Here is a 27,755-nt window from a genome sequence, read left to right on the forward strand (position 1 = left end):
TTCAGTGACTGCTCTTTAGCAGTTCTGAATCTCTCCAGCAATTTCTGTCTTTGTTTCAAATTTCCAGCATCCATAGTTCTCTTGTGTTATTTTACTTATGGGAGTGCTACTTAGAGCTACAGAGGGAAGCATGTTGCCAAACACTGGACCCCACAGACATCTCAAGGGTCTCCTGTGATATCAGTTGAGATCCATAAATATTAAACTGAGCAGTTTTGTGGCGGTGTACTCCACGAGGATTTGGGTTTCCATTGCCCAAACATCATTGTTACATTATATGAAGGACCCTGAAAAGCATCTTAAAAACAAAGGACTCTTTCATCTCTCCAGTCTGAACAATATATGAATCAATCCTACAGTGGTTAGAGGACAGTACAGAGTGCTGCAGTCTCCTTCAAACCTTTTGATTTCTCAAACAGCATAACACACATAAGTCACCACCTTTTATTTAGAATTGAAAAGATTATTCTCTACAGATTTTGAATATTTATGATGTAAAGTTCAAATAATCAAATATTCATAAAATTAAAAAATATATTTTACTTGAGATTTCACTACAAAAACAAATTATAATTCTAACAGGGTTAAAAATTTAAATCAACAAAGCCAATACAGCAGCACAATGATGACCTGAAGCAGCACAATAGAAAAGAGAGAGGAAGGAGAGTAGGACCAAATTATTAAAATATGTCATCTGCAAAAAGGCTGCAAGTGATGAGGAGGTTCCACCAGCTTTTTTATTCTTTCAAGGAATGTAAACATTGCTGACAAGCTCAACATTTACTGTCCTCTACCCATGGATTTATTGGCTTATCACACTTTTTCAGAGAGCAGGTTCAGAGCCAACTACATTGCTGAAGGTCTGCAGTCACATATGACTCCAGATATGGTTGGTAGATTTTCCCCTAAAGGACTTGAGTGAACCAGATGGGCTTTTATAATAACTGATGGTCATCTTAACCATGATGAGTTTTCAATTTCAAATTTGGTTAATTTAAATCAATAATTTAAATCCCACAGTAGGATATGAACTCATTGCCCCAAAACATTAGCCTAGGCCTCTGGTTTACATATCTAGTGGCATTAACATTACGCCAGTCTCACCAATTTGCTGTAGAGAATTGTAACAGTGTGCAAGTACCAATATTCTGGGTCCTTTTCATCTCTATAATCTGGTAAGGTAGAAAATCAAAATGAATCATGCGCAACCATTGAAGCTCCTCACAATGCCCAGCAGATGTATAATTTTTAATATGACTTACACATCTGTTGCACACATTTGACTGACTCTTTTTGAAAGTTGAAATGTGGGACAATGTTGTGGCCCATCAAGTCACAGCATGAATTTTACACACACAAAAGGATTGTTCATCACTTCCTAGGAAAATATTTTGCAATAAGTCCCGCTGACAAGTCTCTAAAAGGAGTGTCAGAATCAGACTTCATCTTGGGAATCCGGCAGGCAGTACGAAGGCCCGGGGAGCGTAGCAGCAAATTCTGCCCAAGACCCACACAGCTAGAAGTCAACCAATAGAGAGCCATAGACTGCAAGAGAAGACAAAAGAAGGTATGAGCAAGTGAAAGAGGCATTCCAAGATGACAGCACAAATGTGTAATCCCTTAAGTTTAATGGAGAAGGAATTATACTATTAAACCATAGTTCTCGGAGGAAATTGAAAGAGTTACACTAAGTTTAAGGACATAAGTGGGACACTTCCCCAATGAGACCACTAATGGCACAAAGTAGAAGTTGTCATAGATCAGCTTCATAATAAGCAAACATACTCATGAGGTTCCAACAATTTACAGAAAGAGTGATTCTTCTTAGGCCCAGGGTCCAAAGTAGGCACTGGGGCCACAATGGGGTCACAAACTAATATTTTGGGGTCACCAGATCCAAGCAGCATTCATACGAGAGCTCTAACTGAGTTGTGACAGACATACTCCTGCTCCAACATGCTCTTACTCTCACATGCTCACTGAGGGGTGATAACCATTTTCACATTTCAAAATTGCATCACAGGAGGAACATGCTTGTTAAGTACTAGCATACAGGATCACAGAGTGGTTTAATTGGTTGCAACAGCCCAAATAGTTTTCAGAACAGAATAACAGGCAGGATGAAGTCAGCTAGGTTTCCTTGCAATCATTATGCACTGCTGGACAGTGTTTGTAATACAAATCTGCACTGGCAAATATTCAGCCAACTTGTTCACTGTCACATATGGAAACGGATTACTTGTCAGACATGGATATTTGCCCAATCTTACCTCAGTAGGGATTTCATAAAATCATAGAATCCCTACAGTATGGAAACAGGCCATTTGGCCCAAGTCCACACCAACCCTTTGAAGAATAACACTCCCAGACCTATACCCCTCCCCATTACTCTATATTTCCCCTGACTAATCCCCTGAACACTATGGGCAATTCAGCATGGCCAATCCACCCAAACTGCACATCTTTGGACTGTGGGAGGAAACCAGAGCACCTGGAGGCAACCCACGCAGACACGGGGAGAATGCGCAAACTCCACACAGACAGTTGCCCGAAGCTGGAATTGAACCTGGGTTCCTGGCACTGAGAGGCAGCAGTGCTAATCATTGAGCCATTGTGCCAACATGGACTTAATGCCTTCAATATGGCACTGCAATATAGTGGCAAGAAAACATACAAGTAATAAGTAGATGAGGAATTCTTCACCCATTAATATTCCAGAAATAATACTCTCAAATATTATTGTACTGTAACAATGATTACAGCCTTTGCTTCCAAATTTCAGAAGTAGAAAACCTGGACATGAGGTCCTACATGTGCAGTGTTCAGGAATATTGAGGAATATTATTACTCGACATTGGGAGTGGGTTATAGGTGGTTCACACGAGGAAAAAGTGACGCAAATTGATGGACTGAATCCCTGGTATTTGAACTATAAGATTGTTCATTTCTCCTGGGCACTTAATGCCTTTTGTTTGATAGTTGATAAGGGGACAAGTCCTGAGACATTACATTGCAAGTAGCAACTTTTCAAAATGGCAATGCTGCTGCAGATATTATTTTAAATAAAATCGCTTTCTAGCAGCAGCAGCAGCAAGGCAAAACAGGATGACTAAATCTGCAGTTATTTGGCGAATCAGAACTCAAGTATTACTGAAAGAAAAAGCCTGCCAAAGCTTTTTGCCTTGCATTTTAGAACAATTTACAAGAAATACCAAAAGGGAAAAACTCTGAGAGCAAAGTGCTGATTGATTGACAACTGGACTGAAATTGGTACAGGCATTGCCATGGTCCTGTCTCCTTATATAAGTAACTTCCAGCACACACAAGTGCATCACACTGACAATCCTATACTAGTTGTCAGTATAATTCTTATCACACTCAGAATTATTTAGCAAACACTGACCAATCGCAGAATCACATCTACTGTTGGGCACTGCGTTGGGATTTACAATATTGGGCTGGTTGGGTATGGTCAGCACCTTATTTGTTGCAAACAACCAAGTATATGGTGTTTGATACAATCCATTAGTCCTCGAGACATACAGACTACATACTCATACTGGCTTTGAAATTCATATCCTGAAGGGCTCATGCCTGAAACATCGATTCTCCTGCTCCTTGGATGCTGTCTGACCTGCTGCGTTTTTCCAGCAACACATTTTCAGCTCTGGATTTCCAGCATCTGCAGTCCTCACTTTCTCTTTGAAATTCATATACCATACTACTTGCACATGTAGCCTGACAACTACATTTTGTTAATGGTGAACATCATTCATGGTCCTGTTGCATAACTGCAGTGTGAAACTGTTGCTCAAATTTTTTGAGATACCTAATCCGAGATAGACTGGATACTTTGCAAACCAAAAGGTAACAGTCTTCAGTTTCTTCATGAATTTGAGTGAATATATGTCAAGAAATGATTGGATTAGATTTGATTAGATTCCCTACAGTGTGGAAACAGGCCTTTAGGGTAGCCATTATTCCAGAGGACAATTTTAATGTGCCTAATTCAGCATCAAACTTACATGGTGATTAAATGGCTCAGGCTCCATCTATGAGTCAACTGCCACCAAGTCAGCACCTTTCATCGACTAAAACCTGCTTTTCCTTTTTTTTTTCTGTGACTAGCCCTGATGAAGGCAAGACAAAAAAAAGCTTTGCCTTTTTCCAACAAACAGTTTAAATCAAATACCTAACTTCCACAGTCACGGAGCCAGCAAACACTTACTGAGGGCACAGTTGCAGCAATCGGGACCATGAGCACAGAGATTCCACGGATCACGTAAGTGGCGTATTTCTGAAATTTCGACAATTCGATTCTTCGGAGAGCAAAAATCTACATTTGAATAGCGCAACAACAATAATTTTATAGGTATTAGAGCAGAAATCAGATCGGATATTACAATTACAGAAGTGAGATTTAGTTTCTTTATCAAGTCATTTTGACGTTTCAATTTTTTAAACAATGTCAGATTACAGACAGTAAAATACTAGCAAGAATAATCTTTGCATTGCAACAATAAAGCAAGCAGGTTGTCAGGGCCATATGTCCAAGCTAACAGAAATAATTCTGAGGCCATCATGTTACTATCTGAAAATTCATTCAATTTCACAAGTCAGCAGAAAAATGTGCCTGGAACCCTCTTTCCACAATATTTTGAAACTAGAGAAGTCCTCGATAATCTGGCATTGCCATTAGCAATATCAACGGAAAACCAATCTGATCCAGGATCTAAAGATCTACTTCTGTACATTCAGATAATGAAACAAGGTCAGAACAATATTCTCTTGATGGAGGCCTTTTAGCCCATAATGTTTATGCCAGAACTTTGAAAGAGTTAACAAATTAGTTTCGCTCCCCTACTCTTACTCCATAGACCCTGCAAACAATTCCTTCAAGTCCATATTTAATTCCCTTTGCAAGTTACTGCTGTACCTGTTTCCTCCCTTTCAACTAGCAGCTAGTGAGTTGCATGATGTCAGGCAGTTAGGTGGAGGTTTACCTCAGGTAGGACATGTAACGAAGTCTACATATTCAGTACACTTATGAAAACACAGTTAAAAAGAATTATAAATCCAGCAAAATTCAGTGAGCGACAGACAGTCCATAATACTCACTATCTGTGTAAGGTCACACACTGAGCTAGTGTGCTTCCAATTAAACCTGTTGGACTATAACCTGGTGTTGCGTGATTTTTAACTTTGTACACTTCAGTCCAACACCGGCATCTCCAAATCTTAATTAATCACAATCTTTAGTCATGACCAGCAGGGAAACTATCTAATTATTTCTTGTCAAGCTGGAAATAATTAGGAACTATATGCAGTCACCTTTTCTAGCAACATATTCTCGATCATAAACTGCAGTATGAAAAGAATTCTTATGTTCACTTTAGTTCATCTGTCAATTATCTTAACTGTCATCTCAGTATTGAAACTTTGGTTTGTGGACAACAGTTTCTCATTTACTCTATGAATCCTCCAGAATTATTATTTTTGACCTTGTGATTGGAAGATAAATTCTGAGGTTTAAGTCAAACAAATCAATCTATACAAGTACCCAAAACAATGTCTTTAACTTAATTTATTCAATAAGAATATCATTTAGCATCCAGGAGTACATATAGATGTGAAGACACCCTATCACTGTAGAAGCTGCACTGCTTCCAGAATAAAACATCATTCACTGCCCTCAGTATTACAACAATTGGTGAAAAGGCACACTATTTGCAGAAGTTATTTCTTGTAAATGCTGCATTACACAGGGAAAATTCAAGCTACACCAACATTTTGATTAGGTTAGATTCCTTACAGTGTGGAAACAGGGCCTTCGACCCAGCAAGTCCACACCGACCCTCCGAAGAGCAATCCACCAGACCCATTCCCCTACATTTACCTCTTCACTTAACACTATGGGCAATTTAGCTTGGCCAATTCATTTAACCTGCACATCTTTGGACATCTCTGGAGGAAACCAGAGCACCCGGGGGAAACCCAAGCAGACACAGGGAGAATGTGCAAACTCCACACAGGCAGTTGCCCGAGGCGGGAAGTGAACTCGTGTCCCTGGTGCTGTGAGGCAGCAGTGCTAACCACTGAACCACCGTGTCGCCCAAAAGATGTAAAATGTCTTGGTATCTGCAATGGTGCTCCTCTGCCAATGGAGTAGATGTCAATGCCAGTAATAGATTACATAATGCGCCCCTTAAGACTATTTACCACAACATGTGGCATTTAATTCACAGCTCTTTTGGCTATCGGGTGTGGACAGAGTCAAGATGATGCACAGTTCTTTCTCTTTTCTCTTGCTCTCAGCCAAAGTACTATTTAAAAGCCTCACTAAAACAGAACTACTCCTTCACTTTCTTTTTCTTAGACAAAGTGCTTGACATCCATTTGGCAAATATATGACCAATAAATGATCACACATCATTTCATGGTGCAATATTCCAGAGAGTAGCACTGGTTCAAAGCATAACACTGCTGTGGGTTACAAGATAATGTGCCACAATCTGCTGCACTGTAGCACATAATACTTGACCTTCACTCTTCCTTCGTAAATTGGTCATAACAAAGTTACTATTTAAAATGGGTAATCAAGTAAGCGAAAACATTCTCACCACAAACAGCAGGAGTTTTCAAGATGATTTCCTTACCTCGACTATTAAAAGGTTTACAAGTCCTAATGAGATGGGCAGTATCCAGGTAGAATCTGGCAAAGTAAGGTCCGGAAACCAGAGTACTCCTCCCATTGCTAGAGCCTGAACAGCAGGGGCTGCAGCAGAGATGGAACAATTAATTATCGCGACATCCCATCAATTTTCATAATAATTGCTCGACAGCTCATTCACCCAATCACAACACCTTAGTCACTATCCTGAGCAATGCTCCAATTGTTATCTTCGTGCTGATGCAGGTCTCTATCAGCTTCCTAATTTCAAAGAGTCAATGAGGCAAGGAAAATTATGATTAAAAAAAATGAACGTACTGAGGAACTAAGCAGACAGATAAACTCACTTTCATTCAGCTTGCTCTACTCACTTCATTTTTCTTCCAGTCTGCTTCTCTCAGCACTCCCAGACTCTTCCCAAACAATCCCATCCCTCCGAACACACTCTCTCTTACCCTCTTGCGTGTCTCTACTGCCCATCCCCACCTGTGCTATGTCTCAGTCTTCCCCTCTACGGTGCCTTTCTTGCCCTAGCACCTGTCTGCGTTCCCCTTCTGCAGTCCTCCATCCTCCCCACGCTTCCCTTTCACCTCTCTTCCACACTTCCCTCTGCGATGCCACTCCCTCTTTTACCTTCCACACTACTGGCACTACAAGCTTCTTTCTCCTCCCTGCACCACCTCCTCCCAATGCACACATCTCCCTAGTGCATCATCTAATCCTTCTACAATAAAAGGGGAGTCACAAGTAGACAGCTGGGTGAGGGCAGCATTTGGCACGCTTGCCTTCATTGGTCAGAACATTTGAGTATGAGTTGGGATGTCATATTGCAGCTGTATAGGACATTGGTAAGGCCACTTTTTGAACAGTGCATTCAATTCTGGCTGCCCTTCTACAGGAAGGCTGTTATTAAACTTGAGAGGGAGCAGAAAAGATTTACAAAGTGTGTTGTTAGGACTGGAGGGTTGAGCTAGAGGGAAAGGCTGAATAGGCTGGGCCTTTCGTCTCCTGGAGCATAGGCTGAGGAATGGCCTTGTAGAGGTTTATAAAATCACTGGGGGCATGGATAGGATCCATAGCTAAGGTCTTTTTTTCCCTTGCAAGTTTTGATAAGATTTGTAGCTCAGGTTGAGGTTTTGGATGTAGGTTTGCTTGCTGAGCTGCAAGGTTGATTTCCAGACGTTTTGTTACCTTACTAGGTGATATCTTCAGTGAGCCTCAGGCGAAGCAATACTGAAAATTCCTGCTTTCTATTTATATGTTTGGGTTTCTTTGGATTGGTGATGTCATTTCCTGTGGTGAAGTTACTTCCTGTTCCTTTGCTCAGGGGGTGGTAGGTGGGGTCTAACTCGATGTGTTTGTCCAAAACCAGAGCACATAGGTTTTAGGTGAGAGAAGAAAAATTTAAAGAACGAACTGAGGGGACTTCTTCATGCAGAGGCTGGTGCACGTATGAAATGAGCTGGCAGAGGGAGTGGTGGAGGTGGGTACAATTACAACATTTAAAAGGCATCTGGGTGGATACATGAACGAGAGATTAAAGGGATATGGGCCAAATGCTGGCAAATGGGACGACGTCAGATTGAGGCATCTAGTTCATCCAGATCAGTTTGACTGAAAGGTCTATTTCCGTGCTGTATGATTATGAGTCTATAATAAGAGGTGAAATACAATTTGCATTACTAATTTGCATTGCAGCAGCATATAGCATTAACTAAATGGGTTTCGTAAAAAAACATTGAATAATTTAAGAGTCACATTCAACTTTAAATATCTACACGTTCTTTCTCCAAATGTTGTTCCTCCTAATTAATACAGCACTTTGTTTTTATTTAATAAGTTAATCACCATTTAAAAACATTACTGTTTCAATTCTTCCATGCCTTTCCCCACATCATAATCAAGCTGCCACCTCTTTGCCCAATCATTTAACATTCCTTGGCAGATTTTGCCTCTTCACAACTTACATTCCTCTTTTGATTCACCAGCAAACTTGGATATATTAAACCCACTCTCTTCATCTTAAACTGTTAACATATGTTGAGAAAACCGCAGGCCCCAATCTCTGTGGCATTTCACCAGCAGCAGTGCTACTTGTTTATTTTTACTTTCTCTTTTCTATCCTTTAAACAAACTCTATTCATGCTAATATATTATCAGCAACCTTCACAAGTGGTTATCTTTCAGGCAGCACCAATCCAAAAACCCAAATATACATCCACTGGTTAACTGTTTTTGTTCACTGCTAGTTACTTTCTCAAAAATATTCTTAACACAAATAAATTCAGATTCAATAAAAAGGCTCTTTGTTTACAAATGTGTTTCATTTTGATAATGCACTTTCAGTTCATCTTCTCGTAAATACAAAAGAGCATAATTCACACCACATGCAAGATTACAATGGGCATTATAAACCAGAACAGCTGTTTATGGATTCCAGTTCACGGTACAGTTTAATCAAATATTGATAGGTGTCAAGGTCAATTGGTGGAAATTAGCAGTAAGATGGGAGCCAGGAAAATATCAAGCTCATACCTGTGAAATGAGAATTAATGATCAACCTTAAGTCAGCATTTTCAGACTTTAGCTGTGTGCTATTTTCTTCTAAGACTGTCAGATTCTGGTTTCATCAGTTTCTCTTTAATTTTAAAGAGCTGAAGCATCCATCAACCAATGACATTCTCCTGTACTTTTCAGAGGCTGCTAGGAACTGGCTTGAATAAATTGAATAAACCAAAGTAGGTGTAATGTAAAATACCTGATGCAGTATCAGAGGCTGAGAGACTCAAATTCCGCAAGGCAATAGAGATGAAAATCCACAGTGGCAACTGGATCCAGATCAATAGACTGGCTTTAAAAGGATGACAGTTGTCACGTACGTATAGCTCAGAGATGATCCTGTGAAGATTCTTCCTGAAGTGAAAACTGACTCCACAGAGACAAAATAACCGAGTAAGCCATCACAAATGAATAAAGGTCTACTTAAACTGGTGTGCTTGCATGTTTTATCTCAGTGTAGCACAGGAAACTTATCATTTGTAGTTTACTATTGCAATGCCATGAAGATTAGATAAAAGTTTTGTGTGAAATAATATAAGGTTCACATTTTACCAACATATATCAGTTACGCAAATTACAGATTTTCCGACTTGGTTGTTGGACGATCTGAAATTAAATCTATGATGACAAGCATGTAAACTAGTTGCTCTTACGATGTGTAGACTAGACTACTTATTCAGTGAATTTTAGTATTTCTGTTGATCAAACTTTACACATTCTTTAATTCAAACCTAAACTTCCAAGTTATTGGAGTCATGTTGCAATACCATTCCTTAAACTCTCCAACACATTTAACATCACTGACTACACTATCCTCTTTGAGTACATCGCCATTATCCAACTCCATGAGATTGCCCTTGTAATGCTCAATTCCTCTCCAAGAACAACTAAAGATCAAATAAATCTGAGAAATAACTGTCCTTAGGCGCTGGATTTTGATCTACATAAGTTGCTTTTCTAGCCTGTATTTTTCCATCTATATTTGTGTTAAACCATTTGTAAATGAGAGAGCGTGTGCGCAGTTTTAAAAATTGTATGGTAGTAATTTAGTAAGCCTTTTGTCACTTGTTAAAACAAAACTTTTCCAATGAATTGAATTAATTTCCTGTCAATGATGAAACCCCGTGTGAACAACTCCTGTCCTGAATATCAGTCTGCCAGATAATTGATCATCTTGGTGGTTCAATTGGTAGTTACCCATTTGTGATTGTTTCAAGAAATTGTGGGGCTCAATTATTGGTACACTGTTTCTAATTGAATGGTGACAGATTTGCCTTTGAATCTTCTTTCTAAAGAGAAGTATTGTGATAGTGAATCAAAATTTCAAATTAACTGTAGCCCTATTTTAAGGTTGTAAAACATTGAAGTCAGTATTTACAACATAAGAGAATGTGCGACCTTTCCTCGCTGAGCTGTTCCAGACAAGTTTCCAACGTCTGTACAAGGCATTTATCTCTGAAAAAGTTCAATCCAGGTTTCCCCCTCACACAAGCTCACTACTACATTTTTTAAAAAGGCAATATTGCAGGACACTTGGGCACAAAGCAACCCAGAGACCCCTTCTTTTACTATTTTCCCATTCAACACATGTTCCTCAATTGTTCCTCTTTAGCAAAAACAAAATGTTCTTATGCCAACCCTATGTGCTGACGTTGAGATGCACAAGTTGAGTGGCCACCAGACTCAAAACAGTAACTCTAATTTTCTCCACAGATTCTGTCAGACATGTGGAATTTCTCCCAAATTCTGTGTTGAAGTGTCTTGTCCCCTTACTTTGGTTTCACACAACAAAAATAAACATCACACTAATTTCTTACTCTTTCCTTGAAACTCAGTTTGTTCTGAAGGTACAAAAATAATCTAAACCAGCTATCGCATTTACACATGTATGGGTGGAGTTTTAAAGATTTTTTTTAAACTGCAAGTAGGGGGTTGACTAATACATGGACACAAGTTTTAAGGGCTGAAAATTCATGCAGCAGTTTGAAATACCGTATTATTAATAAAAATTGATTTGATCGCACAATTAGTCCCAGGTAAAGTCAAAACAAAACAATGAACTACTGCAAAGGTAAAAGCAAGAGACCGAACGAAAATTTAAAATGTCAAAGATTCATTGAAATTCTACAAAATCACTACATCATCACGGACTGGTATAACTGGCACACTTAAACTAAAACATTAATTAAATTTTGAATGTGTAAGCATGTTTAACTTTCCCGCTAAATTCTTTTGTTTCCCTTCCATTTACTCTTGTATGTTACGAACCACAGCAACATTAACACATTTGTCAAAGAATTACAAATATACCGGTATGCAGCTAATATATTCTCATTTTTATTCAGATATAATGGCACAATTAAAATAATTAACTTTTTAACGATATTAACTTTTGGCTGTAGAGAACAAAGTGCGATAAGTACCGATAGACTTAGTCCCGGTTGGAATGAATGAAATCGTGCTGTAGTAAACCAAGTGCGGCAAGTTGAGTTATGAATGAATGAATAGCGGTGCGATATAGTAAACAAAGAGCAATGAATACAGTTATCAGTATGAATGAATGAATGAATGAATGAAATTTAATGCAATATATTAGGGTCAACTTATACATGGTATATGGAAAATACAAGATTTTTCACTAAAAATAAGGGTTGACGTATACATGAGATTGACCTGTATGGGACATAACTTGTCATGCTTTTGAAAGGAAAATAATTACACATACCGAGCCACCTTTTCAGACCATCCAACTTGCTTTGCACGCACAGACACTTCATAACGCAGTCGCTTGGCTAATTCTGCAATCTCTGGCTGTAAATTTTCAACCTAACTAATGAGAATGAAACTATGTTTAGAAACCACATAACAAAAGCAAGTGTCTTTCCAATTAGTAGGTTCACCCATTTGACTTCATGCCTTTAACACAGAGATTTGTTTCCCCATTTTGCAGATATAGCCCAAGAAGTATTTTGACTTATTTCCAAATAATAGCACTCACTAAGATCACACTGAGGACTACAACAACTGGCTTTCATATACTTAGGCTCTGACGGTCTGGAGCATACGTTGCTGCTTCTGATCATGGAGGACAGCATCAGAACTATTTGGCACAACTCCACAATTTAAACTATCTGCAATGACTCAATTACACAGAAGATGGAAGCCTGGAATAAAAGCAGAAAATAATAAAAATATTCAGGAGGTCAAGGGAAATAGTTAATAATTTAGGTTATGACCTTTATTTTAGTCTGACTTGTTCATCAACTCTTTTGATGTTTGACATCTCTGTCCTTTACCACGTTGTAGACTTTCCCTTTGCTTTTTTCTCGCCATCACCAATTTAACCTACAGCAATGACTAATCTAACTTTTGATGTTTTTGATAAAACGTTTGTCCCTTCACAGATGCTGCCAAATCTAAATATTTTCAATATTTCTATTATCTAGGTTCAAATACTGGGGGGGACGGGGGAACGCTGGGAGAGCACAATAACAGTTGTGCTCTATACAGGCTTTGTTTTCATTCGCACTGTCTCAGCAAAGGAGCCGTTAGATTTAACTAATTATTAGAGTTACTTTGTAACAATGTGTATTTAAGTCTGTATCTTTATCATCCTTTAGGATTTTATTAATCAAGATTATGTTGACTAAATATACATGAGTAACTCAGTGGTACTTTATTCTTCATACACATTACAATTATTTGTCCATAATAAAATTGTCATCTTCTGTATTACTATCATATGGTTTGAAGTTACAAGCAATTCTTACATGACATCCTTTGACTTAAAAAATAAATTCATTCCAAGTACCCACAATTGTAGCAAGAAAAAAATAGTACCAAGCAGCTGGCCTCTGATGTGGGGCTTCTATCAGTTAGGTTAAAATTGAAATGATAAGCTCAGGAATAGCAATCATATGGGCCTTAGAGAATTTATCTCCCTACCCTAAACAAACAGAGAAAGAAGATATCATAAAATAGCCTCTTATCTAGTCATAAAAATAAATCCAACAGACCATAATAAAGATGACAGCACATGGCTATCTGATATCATTTAATGTATACAGCCACTAAGAGCCAATTAGAAATTGATCACGGACACCTTAAATGAGCCTCGCCTCATCTTGAAAACACAGAATGCAGATAATTGATCGTGCTGTAGGTTGAGAGAATGGGTTAATAAGCAGCAGCTTTCAAGTACTAAGACATACACCATGTTTGAGACTGAAGTTAGAAGAACCTGCCATTTATTTGGAAACAGAAGACCCCAGAGATGTCGGAGACAACTGAGATCAAGTGTCAACCCTGTGACCTAAGCTGTATTGGAAAGCAAAAACTGTCATACAAACAGAAAACTGCTGCCCTGCCATGATAAGTAGTATGTTCCAATGGAGGTAAAGTTTCTTGAGTTACCTCACCAGACTGTCATCTGTTGTCTTAATGGTTAATGTCTTAAGCAAATAAATATTGGGATTTGAGTTTAAGTTATAACCAAACATACAATAACAAAAAGCATCTCCAGCAACATTTTCTCTCCTGGCACCACTTCTTGAATTCCCAGTTGCCTACGTTTTGACTAGCCACTATATCCTCCACATTGTCTATTTGTAAGAACATTCTCAAACATGTTGTCAGCTGTCATTCCAACGTTAATGACACAAGCTCTCCTTCTCCACCATCTCTCTTGACCAATCTAAGTTAAGAGACTGCTTGCCTGGGGTCAGTGCTGGATGCAGAACACCACAGACTGGGGGACTTAGTCGAGTTATTCAATTATTTCCCATTACAGGAATAGACAATTCCAAAATGGTGCTGGGTCCTCAGCAGCTGAAAGTATAGCCACTAATAGTAGGATAAAGGGAAGGAGGATGAACTAAAGGGATGAATTACAGGATGAGTTTGAGGAAATAGAGTGCAAAGCTAAAGGCTACTCAGATTACAAGTAACTTGAACAGAAAGAGAATGAGAATTTTAAATTGAAGGTACTTCTGGGTACTAGGAATCACTAAGTGAGTGGAATGGAAAAACAGAAATCTTGGGTAAGGTAGGCTATAGGCAACAGAAATTTGGACGAGTTGAAATCTACAGGATATAGAAGCTTATCCAGGACAATAATGAAACAACGGATCTGAGAATGGTAAAAGCATGGATAAAGAGTGACAGGAAAGGCTTGAGGCTAGTCTGGAGATGACAGATGTTACTGAGGTACCAGGTAGTATGTGACGGAAAGCCCTGGGAACTGGAACTTAATGGGAGGTCAAATAGTATGCAGAGGCTACTTTCAGTCTGGTTCAGCCAGAAGAAACGAGTGGCACTTGTTACAGAATTTATGGCATGGTCTGAGGCAAGAGCTTCAGCTTTCTCAATGTTTAACCGGAGGAAAGATGACACAGATAAGATACTTGACTCTAGGGTGAGACAACTGAACCCCAAAACGTCTCTACTTCTCATGAACATTCCGCTTGAGGTTGGCTGATTTACAGTTTGCATTTTTAAGCATTGTTTTGTTTAAATGCCTGAAGGATGTATCAGTGTAACCCAAAACCATCACACACCTACACAAAATAAGGGAATCAAGCAACTCCATTATACCCATTACCAAAGATCTGGACCACACTGGTGAACGGCAAGTAACAATTGTACCTCATCAGTATGGACCATTCTCCAACTAAAGAGATTTCAACTTCCTCTGCTTGTTAGTCAGAGAAAAACAGGAGAAAGAACAGGTCATTCAGCCTCTCAGCCCCTCTTCCATTTTAGATCATGGTAATCATTTATCGCAAAGCCATTTCCCTGTACCATCCCCATTTCACTTGATGTCATTGGTATCCAGTAACCTACCAATCTCAGTATTGAATTTATTCAATGACTCAACTTTCTCAGCCCTACAGAGTAGAGAATTCAAAAGATTCAACAATGTTCAAGTAAGGAAGTTCCACTTTAACCTCAGCCTTAACTAGCCTGCCCCTTAATCTGTGAACCTGTCTCCTGGTATTAGAAACCCCAATCAGGGAAAACAGCTTTTCTATATCCACCCTGGTGAACTCTAAAAATATTGTAAGCTTCACAGAGATCACCTCTTCTAAATGCCTGAGTGTGCAGCTCTAGTCATCTCAACCTCATCTCATCCCAATAATGAGACTGGTGAACCTCCACTGCACTGTCCAAAATTGCACACACTACTCCAGGTACAGTCTCACAAAGTGTCTAAGCAATTGTTGCAAGACATTTTTATTTTGGTACTCAAATCTTATTCCAATAAAGGCAAATATCCTTTACCATTCTAATCGCTTGCTGCATCTTCATGTTAACTTTCAGTGACTTACAAACAAAGCATCTATGTCCCTTTGGATACCAACACTTCCCAATCTCTTAACAGTTAAGTGTATAATCCACATTAAATTCATCTATCATGTACATGCATGCACATTCAGCCTGCCCAAATCCTCTTTAAACTCCTTTATATCTTCTACCAAAAGCTCATTCTGACCTAGTTGCATCATTCACAAACTTGGAAATGTTACATTTGGTTCCCACTTCCAAATCATTGATATAGATAACGAGTAACTGGGGCTCCAGCACTGGCCCTTGAGAGACACCACCGGTCACAGCCTACCAAACAGACAATTATTGTTTATTCTCTCATGGATGTCGGTGTCAATGGTTGGCCAGCATTTACTACCCAGCCCTAGTGACAATGGCCCATTTATACTTATTCTGTCCTACCTGTCAATCTTCATTCCCACCTAGCCGCTCCACCCTCCTCTCTGACCTATCACCTTCATCCCACTTCTATCCACCTACTGTACTCTTGGCCACCTTCTCTCCATCCCCAAACCCCTCCCATTTATCTCCCCACCCCAGAGGTTCCTTGTCTTCATTCCTGATGGAGGGCTTTTGCCTGAAACGTCGATTTTCCTGCTCTTCGGATGCTGCCTGACCTGCTGTGCTTTTCCAGCACCACTCTAATCTAGACTCTGATTTCCTGCATCTGCAGTCCTCACTTTTGCCATTTATACTTACTTATTAACCTTCTGTGTTGGTACATTTGAAAGCCTTCTGAAAATACACCAGATCCAATTAGTACACCCTATCCATTCTCTAGTAATATCCTCCAAATTCCGTCAGCAGGTTTGCCAAAAATGATCATCAACAATCCATTCTGGCTCTGCCTAATCATATCATTATTTTCGATTATTTTTGAACTGTCCCGCTATCAGGTCCTTTATAATCAATTCCAGTATTTTCCCTACCACCAATGTCAGATTAATCTGTAATTCCACATTTCTTTCTCTATTTTCTTAATCAGCGGGTTACATTTACATTCTGCCAATCTGTAGGCACCATCTCAGAATCTATGGAATTTTGAAAAATAATTGGCAATACATCAACTTTTGTTTTTATTAGCCACATCTTTCAATGCTCTGGGACACGCGATGATCGGCTCCCAGGCATTTGCCCTACATTATTACTCATACTGGTGGTCTATAAACTATTCCTACCATGCTATGATGCCTCTTGCAGTTTCTTAACTCCACCTAAACAAATTCTACATCTTGTTCTTTAGATGCAGTATTGTCTCTCACTAATATTCTTGATTAATCCATTTTTAGTTCAACCCCATTTCCATTCCCTTTCTAACTGTCAAATAGCCTTAAACATTCAATTCTGAATGGCATATCTCTACAATGGCAATTATATCGTGCCCATTTAGTTCTGTGTGTACCATCAGTTAGCCTTCCTGATCGTAAAAGCAACGTGCATTCAGATAGAGTGGATATAATACTGATTTAACTTATTCAAACACTCCATTCATCAAAGGAATTCCTTGACAACATCAAGAACATAAACATGGACAAGGATGATGTAATGCTCTCATTTGATGTATTAGCACTGTTCACTTCAATTGACAAAACTCTAGCCAGCCAGACAGTTGCCAACCTCCTGGACAGGCAGAACAGACAACACTATGGCAAATCTATCAACAAGGAGCCCATATTCAAATTACTAGACCTGTGCTTGACGACACATTTCACATTCACAATCAATCAATCAAACAGAACACCTATGGGCTTACCCATCACTGGGCTCACAGCAGAAGCAGTGATGCAAAGACTGGAACAAGCAGCCCTCCCACAAATCCAACCCAAACTCTGGATCAGATACGTGGATGACACTTCTGTTATCATTAAGAGAACAGAAATCAAGAACAAACACCGGATTATCCACACTATGATCACAGGGATCAGTGATCACTGACTTGCAGTTCAAAGACACAGCAATGATGTTGACTGTGCAGACATCTTATCCCAGTGTGTGCAGGAGAAATATCAATTCTATGGCAAATGGTTCATCTCCCTACTCAGTAAAATCTTCTTCATCTGGGAGGTGCAAGTCAGGAGTGTGATGAATTTGCGTTATTTGCCTTGATGAGTCCAGTTCCAGCAACGTTCAAGCTCACATCATCCAGGACAAAGCACAATTAATCCTGTCACTGATAATGTAGTTATTGTCTTATGTTAAATTTGTAGCAACTTGTTAATGTTCTTCATGATAATACCTTTCAAACCCACGACATCAGCACCTAGAAAATGGTTTGGCTTTAGGCCCATCATCACTTGAAGGTCCCTCCCTAATCACGTATATTTCCTCGTCAGGAGGATATCACTATTCTTTAATCATCACTGCGCAAAATCCTAGAATTCCTGCCCTATCAGCACTGAATGTACTGACACCATACAGACTGCACTAGCTCAAGATGGCCAACCAACTCAAGGCTGTCATCAGCAATAATTGTTAATTGAGTGAGGTAGACCAATTTTTTTAAAATTACAATAGGAAAAGTTGGTTAACACTGGATGCTGGCTGGTAGACATGACTAAATCCACAAGGTAGATTAACATCAGGGAAATTAATGCATGATATGGGAATGGTAAGACTTCTATAAGTAGTTTTAGTAGCTCAATGCTTGGAGTGAAAAAAAAATCAAGGAGTTTATATATAGCTAAATGCCATTGGTCTACTCTAATGGAAAGTGAAGCTCAGATTAGGAGAAATTCAGATACCACTGCCTCAATTTAACATTAAAAAGTTGTTTTTCAACAAAAGAGTGCAGGTGGGTGCTTCATCTGCAAGGAGTTCACATTGAAAATGCAGGTTTGCACTGCAGACATTATTTAAATGGTCAGAAAGTCACATACAGTACATGCCAGATCGTCAGGCAACATTTTGGCCACTCAACCCAAAATGTTAACTCTCATTTTTCTCACTGATGCTGTCAGCCTGCTGAGCTTTTCCAGCAATTTCTCTTTTCATTTACGATTTACGTGTACAGTTCTTTTGGTTTTTATCTATTTATAGTGGCAGGATGTTACAACATCATTCATGAGGATAACGGCTACTTTAATAAAACAGTTAGCTCCTTCATGAATGAGATTGTAAGGAAAGAAAACTAGGGATTTTACTTTGTGAATGGATGAATTCTGAAGCACAAGGTTACAGTTAAGCCTAGCAGTATTTATTTACTCATCCACTGGATCTCTGTACGCAATCATCCAGTGCCAAGTACAATATCAAGATCAATTAGTTTTGAAGTTACCAATGATGCCTGACTGAGAAGGAATGATGTTTTCCCCACTCACCTTGGCAATAATGTACATCTGGTAAACAGCTAGTGGGAACGTCACAGTTGATCGCAATGCCAGTGTGGTACAAATTATGCTTGCCCACCATGGTAGTCCTGTGACCTGCTGCACATTAGTCAGGAGGTCCTGTGTTAGTTGAACAGCTACCGAGTCTGCAAAGCTTTCGTACCAGCCAGGTTGAGGAGTTGAAACTGCTGATGCAGGCACACATGAAGATAATGACAGTGTCCTTCTGTGAGAAACTATGGGACTTTGAAACACACCATTACCCTCAAATGATTTTGACAATGAGGAGAATTGCCTGTTACAGCCTATTCTTTGGTCTTTTCCAATGATACCATTAGCAGCTGAATAAGACAATCCTCGAGCTCTCTCCCATGCACATCGCATCCACACACACATGCCACCATGCGTCAATGCCAATGTTTTCACCAGTTTCAAGGACTGGTACCACAACATTTTGGGGAACCTGAAAAGATAGAACCAAAGAAAGGTTACACTTTTTTTGTTTGGATGGTGGCGCATACTTCAATTTTACACTCAGCAGCTTGGTCAAGGAACAACTATGTGAAGACATGCATTTCTAAACATATACCAATCAATGACAGATGGGATTTCATGTTATTCCCAGTGATGGGCTTGGTGGGGCAGAGGGGCATTTAATCAAGTGAGAGGCTAGTGTGATCCTGCCACCCTCCTACCTTTGCCCCTGCTAAGTCTGAAGCAGGGAGGCCTGTGGATATGCTTCTAGCAATACTGCTAACTGATGTCTTTAAATCAAAAATTAGTGCACGATTCCCAATATCTCCATTAAATACTGGCCAGAATGTCAACAATTCATTTATACATTCATGTAAAAGACTTCAAAACATATCACAGAAACATAAGCAGTAACAAAACATGATACCAAGTCAAAGACAACCACATTACTACAGGCAAGCTTGGTCAGATATATTTTAAGAAATATCTTAAAAGTGGAGAAGTAAAAATGGACATTTGGCAAACACGATATAGTTTTTATAGTTTAAAAACTCCCATTACAATTTCCTATCGCGTGCTTCCAGATCAATTACCATAAAGTTTCCTCTTCTTCGGAGTGTCCAACCTTTTCATGTGAAGATCCACATTTCAATCTTTTTTCTCAGTCATGGGGCCAGTGAACAAATTTCAAAAAGGTGAGGCACCATAATGTGTCTATTATTAAAACAACAACAATACATTAGATTATTAATTTACAACTTACATTTGCTTTATATTAAACACTAATTCAGTGAAACATGGCATTGGATCTTCTATATCGAGGTGATAAGAGATTCTTAAACGCCCTGACACTTCTAAAACAACTGCCCATTGCACATCTGAATGACTATTGATTTACAAATGCCTGCACAATCCAGCATGGTGGCTTTCTTTGTACAGTGTTTTTGCAATTAGTTATTAGGATGAGGGGGTCATTAGCTAGGTCATCATCTGTATCCCATTCCTAATTACACTTTAGAAGGTGATTGTGAGTTGCTTTCTTGAAATGGCACTGAAAGTGCTGCCAGGGAGTTCTGGGATTTTTGACCCAGCAACAGTGAGGGACAGAGGATAAAGTTCCAAGTCAAGACAGTGTGCAGTGTGGAGGGGAACTTGGAGGTGGTGCTCCTGGGGGTCTGCTGTCCTTGTCCTTATAGGTGAGAGAAGTTGTGGGCTTGAAATATTCTATCTATGGAGCTTTGCTGAGTTGTTGCAGAACTTATAAACTGCTACCACTATTTGTTGGTGGTGAAGGGAGTGAAAATGGAAGATGTGCTTATCTAAGAATCGCTTAAATCTCCCTAATGTGGTTGAGTTGACTACATTAACAGGTAGGGTATTCCACGCCCTCACCACTCTCTGCGTAAAGAACCTGCCTCTGACATCTGTCTTAAATCTATCACCCTTAAATTTGTAGTTATGCCCCCTCGTACAAGCTGACGTCATCATCCTAGGAAAAAGACTTTCACTGTCTACCCTATCGAATCCTCTGATCATCTTGTACGTCTCTATCAAATCCCCTCTTAGCTGTCTTCTTTCCAATGAGAACAGACCTAAGTCTCTCAGCCTTTCCTTACAAGACCTTCCCTCCAGACCAGGCAACTCCTGGTAAATCTCCTCTGCATCTTTTCCAATGCTTCCACATCCTTCCCAAAATATGGCAACCAGAACTGTACACAATATTCCAAGTGTGGCCGCACTAGCATTTTGTATAGTTGCAGCATGATGTTGCGGCTCTGGAATTTAATCCCTCTGCCAATGAAACTTAACACACCGTATGCCTTCTTAACAGCACTATCAACCTGGGTGGCAATTTTCAGGGATCTATGTACATGGACTCCAACCCTCTGCACGTCCACACGACCAAGAATCTTTCCATTGACCCAGTACTCTGCCTTCCTGTTATTCTTCCCAAAGTGCATCCCCTCACATTTGGCTGCATTGAACTCCATTTGCCACCTCTCAGCCCAATTCTGCAGTTTATCCAAATCCCCCTGTAACATTCTTCCAAACTGTCCACCCCTCCACCGACTTTAGTATCGTCTGCAAATTTACTAATCCATCCACCTATGCTTGCATCTAAGTTATTTATAAAAATGACAAAACGCAGTTGTCCCAAAACAGATCCTTGTGGTACACCACTAGTAACCGGACTCCAGGCTGAATATTTCCATCAACCACCACTTGCTGCCTTCTTTCAGAAAGTCAGTTTCTAATCCAAACTGCTAAATCACCCTCAATTCCATGCCTCTGCATTTTTTCCAACAGCCTACCATGTGGAACCTTATCAAAGGCTTTACTGAAGTCCGTGTATACCACGTCAACTGCCCTGCCCTCATCCAAATGCTTGGTCACCTTCTCAAAAGACTCATGAGGTTTGTGAGACACAACCTGCCCTTGACGAAATCATGTTGACTATCTGAAATCAAATTGTTGCTTGCTAGATGATTAGAAATCTTACCTCTTATAATCCTTTCCAAAACCTTACCTACAACAGAAGGAAGGCTCACTGGTCTATAATTACTTGGGTACCTGATTTGAACGAATCAGATTATGAACTGAGTGGTGCTGCTGGAACACCAACTAAGCATCAGTTAACAGGTCACTGTTGAGCTAGTGCTGCTTGATAGCACGGTCAACATCAACTTTCTTCACTTTACTGATGAACGAGAATAGACTGAAGGGGCTGTAATTGCCTGGTTTGGATTTATCTTGTTTTTCACAGACAGGATATACCTGGGCAACTTCCACTTTACTGACGGGCTGCCAATGTGGTAACCATATTGGAACCACTTGGCTCTTGTTTAGATGGCTCAGGAGCATAATTCTTTAGTAGAATTCCCAGAATGTTGCTGGGGACAAAAGCCTATGTAATATCAGTACCTTCAAGAGTTTTTCAATATCATGCAGAAAGAATCAAATGAGTAGAAGCCCTAGCATGTGATGCTCAGGAGGCAGCCAATATGGATAACCTGCTTGGCCCTTCTGGATGAAGATGGAGGCAAACACATCAATCTTTTGCACTGATGTACTGAGCTCTCCAATGATTAAGAATGGGGATATTCGGGGAACCTTCTCCTCTAGTGAGCCATTTCACTGTCCTTATGACTGGATATGGCAGGACTGTCACTTATTGTGGCACTCCTTAGGTGCACCTATTACTCACTGCTTGGCATGCAAGTCATCCTGTGTAGTAGCTACGCTGACATCTCTTTTTAAAGTATGATTGGTAAGAAATCACACAACAAGTATAGTCCTATAGGGTTATTTGAAATCACAAACGCTGTGAAAGCTTGTGATTTCAGATAAATCTGAGTCGAAAAGTGTAGTGCTGGAAAAGCACAACAGGTCAGGCAGCATTCAAGGAGCAGGAGAGTTGGCATTTCAGGCATAAGCCCTTCATCAGGAATGTGGTAAAAGGCTTTGCCCGAAACGTCAACTCTCCTGCTCCTTGGATCTGCCTGACCTGCTGTGCTTTTCCAGCACTACACTTTTCAACTGACTCTCCAACATCTGCAGTCCTCACTTCCTCATTTCAAATAAACCTGTTGACCAATAAACCTGGTGTTGTGTGATTTCTGATATTGTCCACCCAAGTCCAACGTTGGCACCTCCACATCATAAAGTATACCTGATAACGGTCCTAGCTTGTCCTTCTGCACTGTTCATTGAACCAGGGCTCATACTTAGTTTAGTGTTAAAGTAAGGACTTGGCCGAGGTGGGGGGGGAAGCGGAGGGGAGAGATGATGGTGTTGGACAGAGGAACAGGATGGGGGTATTTGGACTGTGCAGTGCTCACTACTACTGATAATGGGCACATACAGATATATCTGCTAAAAGCAGACTGCACGAATGAAGTCAAGTGTGTTCCTCACCCTAGCTGGTTCCCTTCCAACTACTGCAGACCTAGCCCAGAGCTATGTCCTTTAGGATTAGGCCAGCTTGGGTGCTACCAAGCCACTCTTAGCAATGAACACTGAAGCTCACCCTCAACAGCATGTTGTGTCGATACCACCTTCAATGTGTCCTACAAATGGTCTTCAACATAGAACAGTACAGTGCAGCAGAGGCCCTTCAGGTCCCAATGTTGCGTCGACCTGTGAAACCAATCTGAAGCCTATCTGCCCTACACTATTCCATTTTCACCATATGTCTGTTCAATTACCATTTAAATGCCCTTAAAACTGGCGGGTCTGCTACTCTTGTTGGGACTGCATTCCAGCCTCTACTACTGTGAGTAAAGAAACTACATCTGACATCTGTCCTAGATCTATCACCCCTCAATTTATAGCTATGTCCCCTTACGGTAGCCATCACCATCCGAGGAAAAAGACTCTCACTGTCCACCCTATCTAACCTTCTGATTATTTTATCTATCTCGATTAAGTCACCTCTCAACCTCCTTCTCTCCAATGAAAACAGCTTCAAGTCCCTCAGCCTTTCCTCATAAGACCTTCCCTCCACACAAGGCAACGTCCTGGTAAATCTCCTCTGAACCCTTTCCAAAGTTTCCACATCCTTCCTATAATGCGGTGATCAGAACTGTACACAATAGTCCAAGTGCAGCCGCACCAGAGTTTCGTACAACTGCAGCATGACCTCGTGGCTCCAAAACTCAATCCCTCTATCAATAAAAGCTAACACACTCCATCAACTTGGGTAGCAATTTCCAGGGATCTATGTACATGGAGAAGAACAGATTCCTACCTCAAGGTGTTGGTTACCAGCAGGACCTTTTCTTGCCCGTGTGTGGCCTGGTACCATGAGACTTCATAGGGTCCAAAGTGAAAATTGAGGATTCCCAGGACCTGCATTTTAGCACAAGTTAGTGTTTAGTAACATCTTCACACAGCAAGTGTCACTAATTTTACACAATAAAAGTTTTCAACAGAGTACTGGACACTATTCTACCGTGTTGAGGTCAAAGATCTGAGTGCAACCAAAAGGACAAGCCTTCAGCAATCACCCAATTTTTTTCTTTAAACCAGCATCAATAAAGCTTTACACAATCTCTGATCTTGCTGTCATATTTTGTGTAAGAGCAATCACTGTTAATGGGAAAAATTATTACATCATTTCACACATATAGTCTGAAAGTAGTACAAATGCAGTCACATACTATTTCTGCCTCTGCAAGTGGGTTCAAAAGAAAAATTACACTTTGCACTGAGTGATAAATATTTTCTAGTTTTCAGTTAAATCACACATACTAATACCGAACCTGGACTACATAAAATAAAAAAGTAAAGAATTACAGATGCTAGAAACCTGAAATACACACAAAAAATGCTAGAGAAACATATCAGCCCAGGGAGCATAGAGTCATAGAGACGTGCAGCATGGTAACACCCTTCGGTCCAATTTGTCCACGCCGGATTACTAAACTAATTAGCACCATTAACCAGTACTTAGCCCATATCCCTCTAAACTCTTCCTATTCATATACCCATCCAATACCTTTTATATGTTTTATTAGTATCAGCCTCCACCACTTCCTCTGGCAGCTCATTCCATACACGCACCACCCTTCGTGTGGAAAAAGTTGCCCCTTAGGTCCCTTTTTTTTTAAAGCTTGCTCCTCTCACCCTAAATCTGTGTTCTAGTTGTGGACTCCACCACCCCAGGGGAAAGATCTTGTCTATTTACCCTATCCATGACCCTCATGATTTTATAAACCTCTATAAGGTCACCCCTCAGCCTCCGACGCTCCAGGAAAGATAGTCCCAGCCTATTCAGCCTCTCCTTATAGATCAACCCTGGCAACATCCTTGTAAACCCTTTATGAACCCTTTCAAGTTTCACAACATCCTTCCCAGAATTGCAACAATAATTCAAAAGTGGCCGAACCAATGTCCTGTACAGCCACATGATTCCAACTCCTACGCTCAATGCTCTGACCAATACAGGAAAGCATACCAAGCGCCTTCTTCACTATCCTATCTACCTGTGACTCTGCTTTCGTGGAATGCAGGCAAAAAAAAAGATTCAATGTTTCATCTTTCCCAATTCTGACATAAGGTCACTATTACCCATAACAGATACTTTCCCATTTTCACTGGAGCTAAAGTAACTGCTTTTGAGCAGCAAAATTGTGTCCAGACTCATTTTGCTTCAGAATGTGTTAAGGATGACAAGGCAAAATAGATGGACCTTGTATTTATATCAATCTAAGCACTGGTTGCAGCTTTCAAGTCAAACTTAGAATAAAATGGATAATGTCATCCAACATATAGTTATTAAGTATCAGCCCAAACTACAGAAGCATAAAGTTTACAATTTAATTGTTTAGGAGTGAAATCAGGAAAAATGGTTTCAGATAAAAAGGTTCAAAAAAGATTTACAAGGATGTTGCTAGAGTTGGAGGGTTACAGGGAGAAGCCAAAATAGCTTCTCTGGAGCATCAGAGGCTGAGAGAAGACCTTATAGAGATTTATAAAATCATGAGGGGTCTTTCCCTGAGGTGAGGAAATCTAGAATTAGAGGGCATAGATTTAGGCTGAGAGAGGAAAGATTTAAAAGGGACCTAAGGTGCAACTTTTTCACACAAAGGGTGTTTCATGTATGGAATGAGCCACCAAAGTAGTCATGGGGGCTGGTACAATTACAATATTTAAAACACATCTGGAAGGGTATATGAATAGTAACGGTTTAGAGGGATATAGGCCAAGTGCTGGCAAATGGGACTGGATTAATTCAGGATATCTGGTCAGCATGGATGAGTTGGACCTCAGGGTCTGTTTCCGTGCCATACATCTCTATGACTCTACTGAAACTCACTTCTGTAAAAGAATGTAAAGACAGTAGATTAATTGAAATGATCACTGCTGAGTTCAGTATAAACTGAGGTCCACAGCATCCATGATTTAAACTGTTGCACATTAAAGGAGGTTAAAGGCCTGCCCCTTTTCCCACAATCACTGATTTGCAGCTTAGAAGGAGCATACTAGAATCACTGCAGTGTGAAAACAGGCCCTTCGGCCCAACAAATCTACACTGACCCTGCAAAGAGTAACCCACCAAGACCAATTCCCCCACGTTTACCCCTGACTAATGCACCTAACCAAGTCAAACACAGAATAAAACGGATAATGTCACCCGACGCATTGGTATTAGATGCCAGCCCGACCCTCAGCAGCACAAACTTTAGGTTTTAATTAACTTAGCAGTGAGAGTCAGGAAGAATGGTTTCAGATAAAAGGCTTGGGAAAGGTTGTTGCCAGATTTGGGGGGACGTGAGCTCCAGGGTAAGGTGGGTAGATAACTACTGCAATGGCAGGCCCCCTGACAAAAGGAGATCCGTGATTACGGCGGGGGAGACGGTGAAAGTCAGGCAGAGGCAGAGGCAGTGTCCCTTTGAATTGTGGGCCTTAGACTAGTACCACCCCCTACAGAGCACAACCCACGGTCAATAGGGGCGAGGGGCGAGGGGCTCCTGGGAGCACACCGTTCAACCACAACCAGTGCTACCCTCCACATCTCGGTGCCGGCCCGGCCCATGTGACCAAGGCCCAGCCCGATCCGAGCCAGTCCACCTTCCACACACTCACCGCCAGCACGCTCCGGAGAAACCCGCTCCGCCCCCCTCTCTGCGCGCCTGACGTGATGACGCAACCACGACGTGACGTCGAAGCGTGCACGCTGAACCCCAGTGAGAGAGGGTGGGCGGGGTTATCAGGAGGGGCGGGGTGACTGAAGGACAAGTGGGCAATGTACAGAGCTGGGAGGGTTACTGTAGGTCTGTGGGGTTAAACAAATACATGGGGGCAATGACTGAAGGTCAGAATAATTGGAGGAAAATTAATTTCTCGGGTAATGGGGGATTAAATGAATTTCCAAGGTCATGTGGGATTAAATTCAAAGATAATGGGGGAATTCAATTAATTTACAGTGTACAGCGACCCTCCAAAGAGCAACCCACCCAGACCCATTCCCCTACACCTAACACTACAGGCAATTTAGCATGGCCAATTCACCTAACCTGCACACCTTTGGACTGTGGGAGGAAACCAGAGCACCCAGAGGAAGCCCACACAGACACGGGGAGAATGTGCAAACTCCACACAGACCGTTGCCCAAGGCAGGAATTGAACCTGGGTCCCTGGTGCTGTGAGGCAGTAGTACTAACCACTAAGCCACCTTGCCGCCCCATTTAGAGTCAAAGAGATGCACAGCATGGAAACAGACCCTTTGGTCCAACTTGTTCATGCTGACCGGATATCTTAACCTAATCTAGCCCGATTTTCCAGCACTTGGTCCATATCCCTCTAAACCCTTCCTATTCATATACCCATCCAGATGTTGTAATTTTACCAGCCTCCACCACTTCATCTTCCATACACGCACCACCCTCTGTGTGAAAAAG

At 40.6% G+C, this 27,755-nt stretch overlaps 2 protein-coding genes across 6 annotated transcripts in view; one reads left to right on the forward strand and one right to left on the reverse strand.

The window, feature by feature from the left end:
• The window catches only part of LOC140479111 (allantoinase, mitochondrial), a 41,456-nt gene extending 37,221 nt beyond the window's left edge, over positions 1 to 4,235 (forward strand). The window contains exon 12 of the transcript XR_011960941.1: positions 4,129 to 4,235. The gene's annotated coding sequence lies outside the window, so the exon portion shown is untranslated. The remainder of the gene's footprint in view (positions 1 to 4,128) is intronic.
• On the reverse strand, positions 521 to 27,002 carry cox18 (cytochrome c oxidase assembly factor COX18). 5 transcript variants are annotated; one of them, XM_072573043.1, is made up of 9 exons: positions 26,941 to 27,002; positions 24,101 to 24,201; positions 19,947 to 20,067; positions 18,871 to 19,342; positions 11,955 to 12,055; positions 9,429 to 9,595; positions 6,657 to 6,775; positions 4,229 to 4,336; positions 521 to 1,545 (listed from the first exon to the last, which is right to left on the reverse strand). In XM_072573043.1, exons 4-9 carry the CDS (start codon positions 19,330 to 19,332, stop codon positions 1,372 to 1,374), a joined length of 1,131 nt encoding a protein of 376 aa, XP_072429144.1. In that variant the 5' UTR covers positions 19,333 to 19,342; positions 19,947 to 20,067; positions 24,101 to 24,201; positions 26,941 to 27,002; the 3' UTR covers positions 521 to 1,371. The 5 variants fall into 5 exon arrangements, with proteins under 5 accessions (XP_072429144.1, XP_072429145.1, XP_072429147.1 ...); XM_072573044.1 differs by lacking the exon at positions 26,941 to 27,002 and adding an exon at positions 26,797 to 26,815; XM_072573046.1 differs by lacking the exon at positions 18,871 to 19,342 and having other exon boundaries at positions 9,429 to 9,599; positions 11,955 to 12,059.
• Positions 27,003 to 27,755: the final 753 nt, after the last annotated feature.

The sequence above is a fragment of the Chiloscyllium punctatum genome, chromosome 6 (genome assembly GCF_047496795.1).
Source record: "Chiloscyllium punctatum isolate Juve2018m chromosome 6, sChiPun1.3, whole genome shotgun sequence".
NCBI lineage: Eukaryota > Metazoa > Chordata > Chondrichthyes > Orectolobiformes > Hemiscylliidae > Chiloscyllium > Chiloscyllium punctatum.